This window comes from Oncorhynchus nerka, linkage group LG3 (genome assembly GCF_034236695.1).
Source record: "Oncorhynchus nerka isolate Pitt River linkage group LG3, Oner_Uvic_2.0, whole genome shotgun sequence".
Taxonomy (NCBI): domain Eukaryota; kingdom Metazoa; phylum Chordata; class Actinopteri; order Salmoniformes; family Salmonidae; genus Oncorhynchus; species Oncorhynchus nerka.
In genome coordinates, this window is record NC_088398.1 from 6456663 (window position 1) to 6472223 (window position 15561).

Below are 15561 nucleotides of genomic sequence, written 5' to 3' on the forward strand. Positions count from 1 at the left end.
TCCCCCCCAGAAATGTCTGGGAACTTGCAGATGCCTTGGTGGAAGAGTGGGGTAACATCTCACAACAAGAACTGACAAATCTGATGCAGTCCATGAGGAGGAGATGCACTGCAATACTTAATGCAGCTGGTGGCCACCCCAGATACTCACTGTTACTTTTTGATTTTGACCCCCCTTTGTTCAGGGACACATTATTCCATTTCTGTTAGTCACATGCCTGTGAAACATGTTCAGTTTATGTCTCGGTTGTTGAATTTGTTCATACAAATACACACGTTAAGTTTGCTGAAAATAAACGCAGTTGACAGTGAGAGGACGTTTCTTTTTTTGCTGAGTTTACATAATCTGACAAAAGAGCCTCATGGTGTGCTGAGTTGATATGGCGGTGCTAAGAGTTAGCAAGCATCATGCCGGCAACCTCACATGACATCACTTTAATGATGACTCAAAACTGTCAAAAAAACATCCAGAGACAGCCTTTTAATAAGAACATTCTATGGTTATTTTACTTCAGGTAATATAATTACATTAAATAACTGGCCTGAAGTTGTAATTCAACCAATGATCATCACACAGCCTCAAGGCCATTTGTTATCTCTCAATAACAAACCACAGGGAGAAAACCACATTATGATTTCAACATGTCTCCATGTCTGAACGCCTCTTTGCATGAGAAGGAGAAATACAGGAGCACTGTAACGGACAGCACAGCGATGTGGAATAATAATGACCAAGTGGACTATTTATACAGTTGAAATCCCTGGTCTTGCATTCCCCCGGGCTGTGTTTGCGAATCTGAAATTAGCACAGAGTTAAACCTCCAGGCTGAGATGGAATAAGATGCCTTCATACTGAGCAAAATGGCGCATAATGTAGCCCACACACTACACTCCAGCTTTGCCTGATCTCAAGCCTGTGCATAAACGTGTTTGTCTGCACATTTTAGACAAGGTTCCGCAGTGCAGGTTCCTATCTAGCTCCTTAAACTATCCCTTAAACTTGGTTGCCCTAGTTGATTGGTGCTACTGAAGTTTGTCAAGCATATTTACAGTCCCTTACCTCGGCTGATACATGCTGGTTTAGAGGCCATATTTATAGTCCTTTACCTCAACTGACATGGTTGTTTAGAGGTCATATTTGTAGTCCCTTACCTCGACTGACATGCTGGTTTAGAGGCCATATTTATAGTCCTTTACCTCAACTGACATATGGTTGTTTAGAGGCCATATTTATAGTCCTTTACCTCAACTGACATATGGTTGTTTAGAGGCCATATTTATAGTCCTTTACCTCAACTGACATATGGTTGTTTAGAGGCCATATTTATAGTCCTTTACCTCAACTGACATATGGTTGTTTAGAGGTCATATTTGTAGTCCCTTATCTCGGCTGATACATGCTGGTTTAGAGGCCATATTTGTAGTCCCTTATCTCGGCTGATACATGCTGGTTTAGAGGCCATATTTGTAGTCCCTTATCTCGGCTGATACATGCTGGTTTAGAGGCCATATTTGTAGTCCCTTATCTCGGCTGATACATGCTGGTTTAGAGGCCATATTTGTAGTCCCTTACCTCGGCTGGTGATGCTCTCCTGGTTAACCTCGCTGAGGTGGGCCACACTGCCCTGGTTGGACCCTGACCTCAGGCTCTCTCCATCCATGGAGGTCCAGGCCATGAGCGTTGCCTGGGAGATGGCAAACTGCTGCAGGATACCTGGAGTGCAGAGGGTAAGTCAGGGTCATTGTAACGGCCCAGTTGGCTGCTGCCTTCCCTCAGCGCCTTTTATGATTTAATATCTATGGCTAATTTAAATAAAGATGTAATATGTAGTCTATTTAATATCTATGGTTATGCTTTGCCTAGGCCAATATTGCTATATTTGGCTGGTGTTATGCCATGCTGATTAGTTGACCTATAACCAGTCTGCTTATGATCTGGGGTTCAACACATGAGAACCCTTTTTCCCAAAGGCTTAATTTTGTGAGGGTTTCCTCTGAACACCACCCTGGGGGTATAAATCAGCATCAACCACTCCTATTGCTTCTGTCTCCTCTCACAGTGACAAATTCCCCTCCCCCTCTGACCTGCGGCAAAGCGAGCCTCTTTCTCCCCGTCACTGAGGTCGCTGTAGGCGTCGCTCTCCAACCGTCTCTCCATCTCCTGCTCTGCTGTGGACTTGCGTGGGACGGAGACACCCCCCGGGCCCACCACAGACATGTCCCAGTTCTGCCACTCGATCATGTGTGCCATCCGGCCTTGGGCCATGGATGTAGGCTTGGTCACCTTGTCCTTCATGGAGCGATTCACACCTGGGGAGGGAGGGGGAGAAGTGAAGAGGGATGTAGGGATTGATGCGGGTATTGGGGAGGGTTAGAAGGGTGACAGTGGATTAAGGGAGGGTTGGAGGGATATTAAGGGGTTTAGAGAAGGGGTGAATGTGGAGTTTGGGGGAGTTAGGAGACAGGCATCAGGTTGGAGAGAGAGGGGGAAGGAAACAGATGAGATATTATGTTATTATTCCACATTTATGTCTGTCTGATCCTGTCAGTATTTAGCTGGTGCTGATAAGGGCCTCTGGATGAGTGGTTAAATGAGCGGCTTAATGAACATGCTTTAGATTCATGGCTAAATGAATAGGGAGGAGATGCTTATAATGTAGATGAGATGACGCGTGGAACCGAGGAGGATGATGGGGGACAGGGAGGAGCAAATGGATACGTCTGCTCTGGGAGAGGTGCATCATGGGACAGAGGAGGTTAATTGGGGTGAGATGGCCAGAGGGGTGTCAGTAATGAGAGGTTGGCTTGTTGACACGATAGCTTTCACACCTCTGCTAAGCTGCCTGCGCTGGCTAAGCAGAAACCCCACTCCCCCTGCCGTGTCTGTTAAGACATCCTCAGCTGATGCATACAGTGCACTGCGGAAGACACTCTACTTTAGAAATCATGTTCCGCCATGACGGTCTGTATTCTGTCTGCTGGTTACATTATGGCTTTGCTCAGTAATTAATGTGTCCAAGTCAATATATGATGAGTTAGCAGTTCACTACATTCCAATACACTTCACTGCACATTACAACTGCACCACACTGCGCAGTGCACAATGCACATTACACAGTTATACACACTGTAACACACAGACACAAACTCAGACTACACTCAGAGACAGTAGACACATCACACAGACACTAGAGTAGTTCAACGCTGCTTAACAACCACTTAACAGACAAACAACTACACCTCCCACTCACCTCTTGTTAACTCAACAAGCCACATAACAATGTATTGTGGGTAGTGTATTTTTATAGGGTTGTCGTTGGTTTAAGTGCTATTCCACCAATGACTGGGGGGTCAGCCATTGACGAGTATTATCATTATGGTGAGAGGAAGTGAATCAGGGGAACCCACTCTGGGGCCATGTTGGCTCCAGCGCCTGTCCAGGCGGGAGCTGACATGGGGTCAGTTTACCAGTTACAGGACAGACACACACCTGACACACCTGTCAGTGAGGACTTAGCCAGAGCACCGATCCCATAGTTATTGGAGTTGTTCCTCTTCAGACGAGGCAGGATGGACGTGGTGTCTTCCATAGACAGCTAGAGGAGCGAGGGAAGAAGATGACAGAGAGATGGAGGAAGAGATGTGTGCCAGAGAAGCACACAGAGTTCAGAGGGTAGGCGAGAGGAGAAGTTAGGTAGATATTGGGTTAATACAGCGTCAAAAAGAAACAATGTCATCATTTGACAACAAAAAAAAATTCCCAAGGTCGTTGTTCGAACAACTTCCTGCTTGACAGTGCTGAAGTGCATTATGGGAAGTGTTGCGAGAGTTAACGATACGGTATAGAGAGAGTTAGATGGGAGGGGGAGTGAGGGGACGAAGTAGTAGGTTACCTAAGGTGAGTTAAATCAAGTAAATCAAAACAAATAGAGAAACATAAGATAGAGAAATAAAGGTAGATGAAGGAATGATGTCACAACACTTACATTGATTCCTTCCCATGAAAAGTCTGAACATCCATGCTGAAGGAGAAAAATAGGAGGAGAGAGGGATGGGGAAAGAAGGAGCGGGAGAGAGGAAGAGAGTGGGAACAAGAGAGAAGGAGAGAAAGACGTACACATGCATGGAAGAAATGGGAGGAGACAAAGAGGAGGACGAGAGTAGTGATAGTGACAGGGGTAGAGTAGTATAACCAACATGCAGAAATAGAAAGAAGGATAGGAGAGGGAAAGAGGGAGAAGAATGCCGAGAGACACATATAGGGTTTTAGAGGAGAAGAGTCAAAGACCAGAAAGAGAGAGGAGAGACAATGACCAGAAAGACAGAGGAGAGGAGTCAAAGACCAGAAAGACAGAGGAGGAGAGACAATGACCAGAAAGACAGAGGAGGAGAGACAAAGACCAGAAAGACAGAGGAGGAGAGACAAAGACCAGAAAGACAGAGGAGGAGAGACAATGACCAGAAAGACAGAGGAGGAGAGACAATGACCAGAAAGACAGAGGAGGAGAGACAATGACCAGAAAGACAGAGGAGGAGAGACAATGACCAGAAAGACAGAGGAGGAGAGACAAAGACCAGAAAGACAGAGGAGAGGAGACAAAGACCAGAAAGACAGAAGAGAGGAGACAAAGACCAGAAAGACAGAGGAGGAGAGGAGACAAAGACCAGAAAGACAGAGGAGGAGAGGAGACAAAGACCAGAAAGATGGAGGAGGAGAGGAGACAAAGACCAGAAAGATGGAGGAGGAGAGGAGACAAAGACCAGAAAGACAGAGGAGGAGAGACAAAGACCAGAAAGACAGAGGAGGAGAGGAGACAAAGACCAGAAAGACAGAGGAGGAGAGGAGACAAAGACCAGAAAGACAGAGGAGGAGAGGAGACAAAGACCAGAAAGACAGAGGAGGAGAGACAAAGACCAGAAAGACAGAGGAGGAGAGGAGACAAAGACCAGAAAGACAGAGGAGGAGAGGAGACAAAGACCAGAAAGACAGAGGAGGAGAGACAAAGACCAGAAAGACAGAGGAGGAGAAGAGTCAAAGACCAGAAAGATAAGAGGAGGAGAAGAGTCAAAGACCAGAAAGACAGAGGAGGAGAGGAGACAAAGACCAGAAAGACAGAGGAGGAGAGACAAAGACCAGAAAGACAGAGGAGGAGAGGAGACAAAGACCAGAAAGACAGAGGAGGAGAGGAGACAAAGACCAGAAAGACAGAGGAGGAGAGGAGACAAAGACCAGAAAGACAGAGGAGGAGAGGAGACAAAGACCAGAAAGACAGAGGAGGAGAGGAGACAAAGACCAGAAAGACAGAGGAGGAGAGACAAAGACCAGAAAGACAGAGGAGGAGAGGAGACAAAGACCAGAAAGACAGAGGAGGAGAGGAGACAAAGACCAGAAAGACAGAGGAGGAGAGGAGACAAAGACCAGAAAGACAGAGGAGGAGAGACAAAGACCAGAAAGACAGAGGAGGAGAGGAGACAAAGACCAGAAAGACAGAGGAGGAGAGGAGACAAAGACCAGAAAGACAGAGGAGGAGAGACAAAGACCAGAGAGACAGAGGAGGAGAAGAGTCAAAGACCAGAAAGACAGAGGAGGAGAAGAGTCAAAGACCAGAAAGATGGAGGAGGAGTAGATTCAAGGTCCAGAGCGACAGAGAGAAGGGAGGGGTTGAAAGGCTGATCAGTTCCATAGTACAGCAGAGTGAATATGTTATGACTGAATGATTCTCTCTCTCCTCTCATTTCCTCCTCTGGTTACGTCTGCCACACCAAGCACTGAGCCAAACACACATCCAAGCCAGTGGGGGGGCTGATCCAGAAGTGTCTGTGTGCAAGCGTGTAGGCTTATGTGTGAATGTGTGTGTGAATGTGTGTGTGTGTGAATGTGTGTGTGTGCAAGCGTGTAGGCGTGTGTGTGAATGTGCGTGTGTGTGAATGCGTGCACATGTGTTTATGTGTGCGCGTGTGTGTGTGTGCAATCTATGTGTGTGTGGGGGCGTGTGTGTGTGTGCGTGCTTGTGTTATAACTGATGTAAGCTGGCTGATGGTAGCGGTGTCAGTGTCCTCTCTGGTGAGATCTGTGTCTGCAGAGACAGACTGGTGAGATCTGTGTCTGCAGAGACAGACAGACAGACAGACAGACAGACAGACAGACAGACAGACAGACAGACAGACAGACAGACAGACAGACAGACAGACAGACAGACAGACAGACAGACAGACAGACAGACAGAGACATACAGACAGGGGGCTGAGGAGCAGGCTAACAGAAGGGGGATGGTGACAGTCTAGATAAGCACCAGCGTCTGTCACACCACCTCTGAGTCCTGTATCAGCTGAATTGTTCCTGACAATACAAGAGCCGGGGCCTTAGAACCAGCAGGACGCTACGGGTGCCATGTCCCCTTACAGATGTGTTCAGTCTCCAGAAAACCTAGCTCTCATGTTCTCTCTCTTATTGTTACACTGTCTGTCTGTCTGTCTGTCTGTCTGTCTGTCTGTCTGTCTGTCTGTCTGTCTGTCTGTCTGTCTGTCTGTCTGTCTGTCTGTGTCTCTTTCTCTCCTCTCTCTTTTTTGATTACATTTTTGAAGGGCAAGTTTGTCAAGAGAAACACATGATCGATCCACAGTACAGTACATTCGGTTTCAATTTAAATGGTCCTCTTTCTCCTGCCAGAAAATCATCCAAGAAGTGCTGAAGATCATTTTAGTAACAGTATCTCAAAAGGAAGGAGAGGAGAGAGGACTTGAAAGGAGAAGTGGAGTGGAAAGGATCTGAGAGGAGAGTAGTGAGGGATCGAGTGAGAGGAGGAGAGGTGGGTGATGCTCCTACTGTTCTACAGTGAGCCAGCACTGAGGCGTGACAGAGAAGCAGCAGACGTCATAGCAACAGCAACGAGCCAACCACAGAGGTTGGTTCTCCTTCCAGCTACAGCCGCCATTTTGAGTGTAGAGGAAGTTAGCAAACCAACAGCAACATGTGCGCTAGCTAGCTACTCTACAAGCAGATGCAGTAGCACTCATGGCTTCAGTAGTAGAGAGTTAAAGTTGATGTTGGTCACCATCTTGGATCAAGATCCCCATTTGTGGAAGTGAGAACCCCACTGCTGGAGCCATTGGGTGTAACAGGGTGGCTGAGCTGTGTGAATTAAGAGTGATAGTTAAAGTCCTGAATGTCAGGCTTACCTGTTCCCCATCCTTTACTGGCACTCCATCTGCCGCTAAAACAGAGAGGGAGGGAGGGAGGGAGGGAGGTAGAGAGAGAGATAGAGAGAGAGAGAGAATAAATGAGGAGAGAGAGAAAGAGAGAGAGAACAAGAAGAAGAGAAGAGAGATACGTTGTTTGAATTTGATTTGGCAATGTAAATACAAGTTCCGTCACACTGCCAATAGAGAGAGAGGGAGAAGCATGGTCAGGGGGATAAAGGTGTGACTTTGGCTGTAACACTAAACAGTCATAAAACAGTAGGCTAATCATTACTGTCTAACTGTGTTAGAGAGAAGAGCATCACTTCACTGACTGACCACAGGACACTGCTACTCAACATACACCCGCAAATAGAATCACACATAAGTTTACATACACTTAGGTTGGAGTCATTAAAACTTGTTTTTCAACCACTCCACAAATTTCTTGTTAACAAACTATAGTTTTGGCAAGTTGGTTAGGACATCTACTTTGTGCATGACACAAGTCATTTTTCCAAAAATTGTTTACAGACAGATTATTTCACTTATAATTCACTGTATCACAATTCCAGTGGGTCAGAAGGTTACAAACACTAAGTTGACTGTGCCTTTAAACAGCTTGGAAAATTCCAGGAAATTATTTCATGGCATTAGAAGCTTCTGATAGGCTAATTGACATAATTTGAGTCAATTGGAGGTGTACCTGTGGATGTATTTCAAGGCCAACCTTCAAACTCAGTGCCTCTTTGCTTGACATCATGGGAAAGTCTGGTTCTGTCACGTGGGACTAGGTGGGTGCAGGAATCAGACGCAGAGAGTAACTGAGTTGAAGTGCTTTACTATTGCACACCAAAATAATAAGCCCAACAAAATACAGGGCGCAGGACACTATACAAGACAACCCAAAAACCACAGGGTGTCTAGTAAAGAAAAGATAATACACCACTACCTAACATGCTCACACATAACATTAAGATAATACACCACTACCTAACGTGCTCACACATAACATTAAGATAATACACCACTACCTAACATGCTCACACATAACATTAAGATAATACACCACTACCTAACGTGCACACACATAACATTAAGATAATACACCACTACCTAACATGCTCACACATAACATTAAGATAATACACCACTACCTAACATGCTCACATAACATTAAGATAATACACTACCTAACATGCTCACACATAACATTAAGATAATACACCACTACCTAACATGCTCACACATAACATTAAGATAATACACCACTACCTAACATGCTCACACATAACATTAAGATAATACACCACTACCTAACATGCTCACACATAACATTAAGATAATACACCACTACCTAACATGCTCACACATAACATTAAGATAATACACCACTACCTAACATGCTCACACATAACATTAAGATAATACACCACTACCTAACATGCTCACACATAACATTAAGATAATACACCACTACCTAACATGCTCACACATAACATTAAGATAATACACCACTACCTAACATGCTCACACATAACATTAAGATAATACACCACTACCTAACATGCTCACACATAACATTAAGATAATACACCACTACCTAACATGCTCACACATAACATTAAGATAATACACCACTACCTAACATGCTCACACATAACATTAAGATAATACACCACTACCTAACATGCACACACATAACATTAAGATAATACACCACTACCTAACATGCTCACACATAACATTAAGATAATACACCACTACCTAACATGCTCACACATAACATTAAGATAATACACCACTACCTAACATGCTCACACATAACATTAAGATAATACACCACTACCTAACATGCTCACACATAACATTAAGATAATACACCACTACCTAACATGCTCACACATAACATTAAGATAATACACCACTACCTAACATGCTCACACATAACATTAAGATAATACACCACTACCTAACATGCTCACACATAACATTAAGATAATACACCACTACCTAACATGCTCACACATAACATTAAGATAATACACCACTACCTAACATGCTCACACATAACATTAAGATAATACACCACTACCTAACATGCACACACATAACATTAAGATAATACACCACTACCTAACATGCTCACACGTAACATTAAGACAATCCCACACAAAACAAAACAAAACAATCCCACACAAACTACTACATATAGGGAAGCTAATTAAACCAAAATAAACACAAAACCAACAAAACCAATAGACAAACGAAAAAGGGATCGGTAGCGGCTAGTAGGACGGTGACGACGACCGCCGAGCACCGCCCGAACAGGCAGGGGAGCCAACTTCGGCGGAAGTCGTGACAGGTTCATCCTTGGGAGCAATTTCCATACACCTGAAGGTACCACGTTCATCTGTACAAATAATAGGACCACGTAGCCATCATACCGCTCAGGAAGGAGATGCCTTCTGTCTCCTAGAGATGAACGTACTTTGGTGCGATAAGTGCAAATCAATCCCAGAACAACAGCAAAGGACATTGTGAAGATGCTGGAGGAAACAGGTACAAAAGTATCTATATCCACAGTAAAATGAGTCCAATATTGAAAGGTTGCTCAGCAAGGAAGAAGCCACTGCTCCAAAACCGTCATAACAAAGCCGGACTACGGTTTGCAACTGCACATGGGGACAAAGATTGTACTTGGAGAAATGTCCTCTGGTCTGATGAAACAAAAATAGAACTGTTTGGCCCTAATGACCATCGTTATGTTTGGAGGGAAAAGGGGGAGGCTTGCAAGCCGAAGAACCACATCCCAACCGTGAAGCACGGGGGTGGCAGCATCATGTTGTGGGGGTTCTTTGCTGCAGAGGGGACTGGTGCACTTCACAAACTAGATGGCATCATGAGGGAGGGAAATTATGTGGATATATTGAGGCAACATCTCAAGACATCAGTCAGGAAGTTAAAGCTTGGTCACAAATGGGTCTTCCAAATCGACAATGACCCCAAGCATACTTCCAAAGTTGTGGCAAAATGGCTTAAGGACATCAAAGTCAAGGTATTGGAGTGGCCATCGCAAAGCCTTGACCTCAATCCTACAGACAATTTGTGGGCAAAACTGACAAAGCGTGTGCGCGCAAGGAGGTTTACAAACCTGACTCAGTTACACCAGCTCTGTCAGGAGGAATGGGCTAAAATTCACCCAACTTATTGTAGGAAGCTTGTGGAAGGCTACCTGACACGTTTGACCCAAGTTAACAATTTAAAGGCAATGCTACCAAATTCTAATTGAATGTATGTAAACTTCTGACCCACTGGGAATGTGATGAAAGAAATTAAAGCTGAAATAAATCAGTCTCTCTACTATTATTCTGACATTTCACATTCTTAAAATAAAGTGGTGATCCTAACTGACCTAAAACAGGGAATTTTTACTAGGATTAAATGTCAGGAATTGTGAAAAACTGAGTTTAAATGTATTTGGCTAAGGTGTATGTAAACTTCTGACACACACACACACACACACACACACACACACACACACACACACACACACACACACACACACACACACACACACACACACACACACACACACACACACACACACACACACACACACACACACACACACACACACACACACACACACACACACACACACACACACACACACACACACACACACACACACACAGTGAATCCTTCCTGGGGGTGACAAAGGGAACCTGAAGTACATTCCCAACGTTGTGTTGGATTAATGCATTGTATTATCCCTCCTCTTTTCCTGGCTGTCCAAATCCTAATTAAAACACAGGTTTAATTAGTGAGACATTGGTGGTAATGGAGTTTAAATACAGCAGCGGTCTCTGGGCGCTCGCTCTCTTTATCAGAGTCTGTGGCCTTGTCTCCCCCCTTTCTGTCTCTGGGGGGTTTGCTTCTCTGTGTGTGTACACTGAGTGTGTGTGTACAGTGTGTGTGTGTAATGCTACATCTGTAGACTGTAGAAGTATTGATTTAAACCAGTCAGTTGTATGTCTCACTGAGGCGCTAATACACTGAGCTACTTGATGTCCAGTGACCCACCAGTAGAGTAGTGTTAGCTTTACAGAGAGGACATTCCAACACGCTGCCTCCTCCTGTCTGTCTGCCCTGCCTGACTCCTCTACAGGGCTCTCAGCTGACTGAGTAGCTGTTAGTCAGGTCTGTCTGCCCTGCCTGACTCCTCTACAGGGCTCTCAGCTGACTGAGTAGCTGTTAGTCAGGTCTGTCTGCCCTGCCTGACTCCTCTACAGGGCTCTCAGCTGACTGAGTAGCTGTTAGTCAGGTCTGTCTGCCCTGCCTGACTCCTCTACAGGGCTCTCAGCTGACTGAGTAGCTGTTAGCACCTGCTTCCACCTGATTGCCGCCACACCATTTACACCTATTCCACCTGGATAAAGATAAAGATTTCAGAGATTAAAACTGACAGATGAAGTCAGGTCTGTCTGACCCCATAATGACCCTGTTAGTGTTTCCTGTAGTGTGACCCCCTGGCCTCCAGCCAGTCTGAGTGTCTTCCAGGCTGACCTTGTGGGACTGACACAGCTAAGGTGAGACACACAGTTAGTCAGCCTGCCAGACTGGATCTCTCCGTATCTTTCTCTCTAGGGGGCACAAAGTGTCCCAGGTTTCCTCTGTGTGGCTAAAAGACACAAACACACATAAACATGCACTAATACACACACACATAAACACACACCTCATATGAATACGGCATCACACATACACACACAAACATCAGATCAGCTAAGTGTCTTATTCTGAGGTCATATATTTCAAATCAGAGCAATATTCCTTGAACAACTGGCTTTGAAAGCTATTTTTAGTCAGCTACAAGATGCAAGGAAAGCAAACCAACACAACAGCTACTCGACTTACATAATATGCTCTGATAAAGAGTAACTGCTGCAGCTATAGGAGCCTCAACAGCAATAACAAGGGAGCACATGACCAGAGCAGAGCGATGAGCCAGCTCTCTCCCCCATCCCCATCCCAGCTCTCTCCCCCATACCCAGCTCTCTCCCCCATCCCCATCCCAGCTCTCTCCCCCATACCCAGCTCTCTCCCCCATCCCCATCCCAGCTCTCTCTCCCATACCCAGCTCTCTCCCCTATACCCAGCCCAACTCTCTCCCCCATACCCAGCTCTCTCCCCTATACCCAGCCCAGCTCTCTCCCCCGATACCCAGCTCTCTCCCTATACCCAGCCTAGCTCTCTCCCCTATACCCAGCCCAGCTCTCTCCCCTATACCTAGCCCAGCTCTCTCCCCAGCTCTCTCCCCCATCCCCAGCCCAGCTCTCTCCCCATCCCCAGCCCAGCTCTCTCCCCCATCCCCAGCCCAGCCCTCTCCCCCATCCCCAGCCCAGCCCTCTCCCCCATCCCCAGCCCAGCTCACTCCCACATCCCCAGCCCAGCTCTCTCCCCCATCCCCAGCCCAGCTCTCTCCCCATCCCCAGCCCAGCCCTCTCCCCCATCCCCAGTCCAGCCCTCTCCCCCATCCCCAGCCCAGCTCACTCCCACATCCCCAGCCCAGCTCTCTCCCCTATACCCAGCCCAGCTCTCTCCCCCATCCCCAGCCCTCTCCCCTCATCCCCAGCCCAGCTCTCTCCCCTATACCCAGCCCAGCTCTCTCCCCCATCCCCAGCCCAGCTCTCTCCCTCATCCCCAGCCCAGCTCTCTCCCCTATACCCAGCCCAGCTCTCTCCCCTATACCCAGCCCAGCTCTCTCCCCTATACCCAGCCCAGCTCTCTCCCCTCATCCCCAGCCCAGCTCTCTCCCCTATACCCAGCCCAGCTCTCTCCCCATCCCCAGCCCAGCTCTCTCCCCCATCCCCAGCCCAGCTCTCTCCCCTATACCCAGCCCAGCTCTCTCCCCTCATCCCCAGCCCAGCTCTCTCCCTCATCCCCAGCCCAGCTCTCTCCCCTATACCCAGCCCAGCTCTCTCCCCTCATCCCCAGCCCAGCTCTCTCCCCTATACCCAGCCCAGCTCTCTCCCCTCATCCCCAGCCCAGCTCTCTCCCCCTATACCCAGCCCAGCTCTCTCCCCTCATCCCCAGCCCAGCTCTCTCCCCTCATCCCCAGCCCAGCTCTCTCCACTATACCCAGCCCAGCTCTCTCCCCTCATCCCCAGCCCAGCTCTCTCCCCTCATCCCCAGCCCAGCTCTCTCCCCTATACCCAGCCCAGCTCTCTCCCCATCCCCAGCCCAGCTCTCTCCCCTCATCCCCAGCCCAGCTCTCTCCCTATACCCAGCCCAGCTCTCTCCCCCATCCCCAGCCCAGCTCTCTCCCCTATACCCAGCCCAGCTCTCTCCCCTATACCCAGCCCAGCTCTCTCCCTATACCCAGCCCAGCTCTCTCCCCTATACCCAGCCCAGCTCTCTCCCCTATACCCAGTCCAGCTCTCTCCCCATCCCCAGCCCAGCTCTCTCCCCTATACCCAGCCCAGCTCTCTCCCCCATACCCAGCCCAGCTCTCTCCCCTCATCCCCAGCCCAGCTCTCTCCCCTATACCCAGCCCAGCTCTCTCCCCCATCCCCAGCCCAGCTCTCTCCCCTCATCCCCAGCCCAGCTCTCTCCCCTATACCCAGTCCAGCTCTCTTTTTAGATAGATATCCCCCTGCGGCAATGGAGGAGACGGGTCCAGCCAAGACGCAGCCACTCTGGAGAGTGAGAGGCAGTGAAGGGGATGAGGAAGAGAGGAGGAAGAGATGAAGAAGAGAGGAGAAAGAGAGGAGCAAGAGAGGAGAAAGAGAGGAGGGGTGACAGAGCATGGCGGCCGTGCCAAAAGAACAACCATAGATCTGCAGCGGCTGTCCTGTCAGCTAAGACTCCGGCGGCGACCTGACAACTCCCACTGACATGGAAAGAAGCGCTTGAGCATCATCTGTCTTTTTATTTCAGAGGCCCTGCTGCAAACGAGCGATGCAGAGCTGGATATGAACGGGGGGTCTCTGTTCTGGTTGGCTGGTGCTGGTGGTGACAGCTGTGGTGAGGCTAGTTGACACGGTGGGAGGCAGGCTGAACTTGTAGAGGGCTGGTGTGTGAGAGAGTTGGGCCGGGAAACAGCTGAGCACCAGATGGTCCAGAGAGAGCGTATGGGGAGGCTGTGGGTGAAAGGGTGAAAGGCTAAAAGAGTAAAAGCCTGTCAGATAAAGATACGGGTGGATGGCCTGTTCCTGAAAACATTTCTTCCCTCTGCTCCACCCTCCAATGGTACATATACCTGTCATGAGAGGGTAGGCCATGCCTCATTACTCCAGCTTAGTCATTAACCCCACCACCTGTAGGACCCTGCATGGGTTACCATGACTGACAGCCTGGGCTAAGAACTAAGTAGTGATCACCAACATTTTTCTCCAGACCTACACTAACCTGATTCATCTGATTCAACAAATAAAGGCCTGTACGATCGGGTGATCAGTGGGGAAAGGTGTGAAACACAGTGCTCTGTAATAGTTCACCGTGCTTTATTTCTTCTATCTGTTGTTAGTGGTAATGCTATAGACAATAGCAGTGTTGTGCACATACCAACACACACACACACACAATCTGTCAGCATTAAAGGGAAGATGGCGTGTCAGTTTCATAACTCACTCTCAGACTGAGTCACTGTGTTCACCAGCAAGGACTGTCACACTGCGCCCACACATGGCCACTCTAATAAACACACAGTTACACACACACACAAGTGCGTACGGGCACTCTCATACACATGCACACACACACACACACGCAGGCACTCTCGTAATCACTGTCTATTTCTCCCAAACACACTGATCAAGGGTTGTCACCCTACACTGTCACTGAGACACTCAAATAATTGAGCAACAGAATGATGACACACTGGCAAGGCCAGATGACACACACACACAAACACACACACACACACACACACACACACACACACAAACACCCTTTCAATTAAGTAGTTCTTCACTGAGTCGTTCACCTTGACTGTGTTTATGTGTCATTCGATTCAGTCCTCAGCCAATCAATGCTCCAATCACTGTGCTTGTGAAAAAAGGTTCCAAAAGGGTTCTTCAGCTGTCCCCATAGGATAACACTTTTTGGTTCCAGATAGAATCCTTTTGTGTTCCATATAGAACCCTCTGTGCAAAGAGTTCTACAAGGAACCAAAAGGGTTCTAACTGGAACCAAAGGGGTTCTACCTGAAACCAAAAAGGGCTCTTCAAAGGGTTCTTCTATGGGAACAGTCAAAGAACCCGTTAAAGTTCTAGATAGCACCTTTTCTTCTAAGAGTGTAGAGTGAATCGTATCTGTCTGTCTGTCTGTTAGCACTTTTAATCAACTCAATATCAGGGAATCCCTTTCAGTAACGAAA

The 15561-nt window shown here is 47.4% G+C and overlaps 1 protein-coding gene across 1 annotated transcript in view; it reads right to left on the bottom strand.

The window, feature by feature from the left end:
• Nucleotides 1–15561, bottom strand: part of fam131bb (family with sequence similarity 131 member Bb) — a 39992-nt gene that overhangs the window by 7823 nt on the left and 16608 nt on the right. Inside the window, exons 2-5 of the mRNA XM_065007491.1 lie at nucleotides 7179–7213; nucleotides 3490–3595; nucleotides 2085–2309; nucleotides 1573–1713 (exon numbers count right to left, since the gene is read on the bottom strand). Of these exons, the coding sequence (XP_064863563.1) occupies nucleotides 1573–1713; nucleotides 2085–2309; nucleotides 3490–3595; nucleotides 7179–7213 (507 nt within the window). The remainder of the gene's footprint in view (nucleotides 1–1572; nucleotides 1714–2084; nucleotides 2310–3489; nucleotides 3596–7178; nucleotides 7214–15561) is intronic.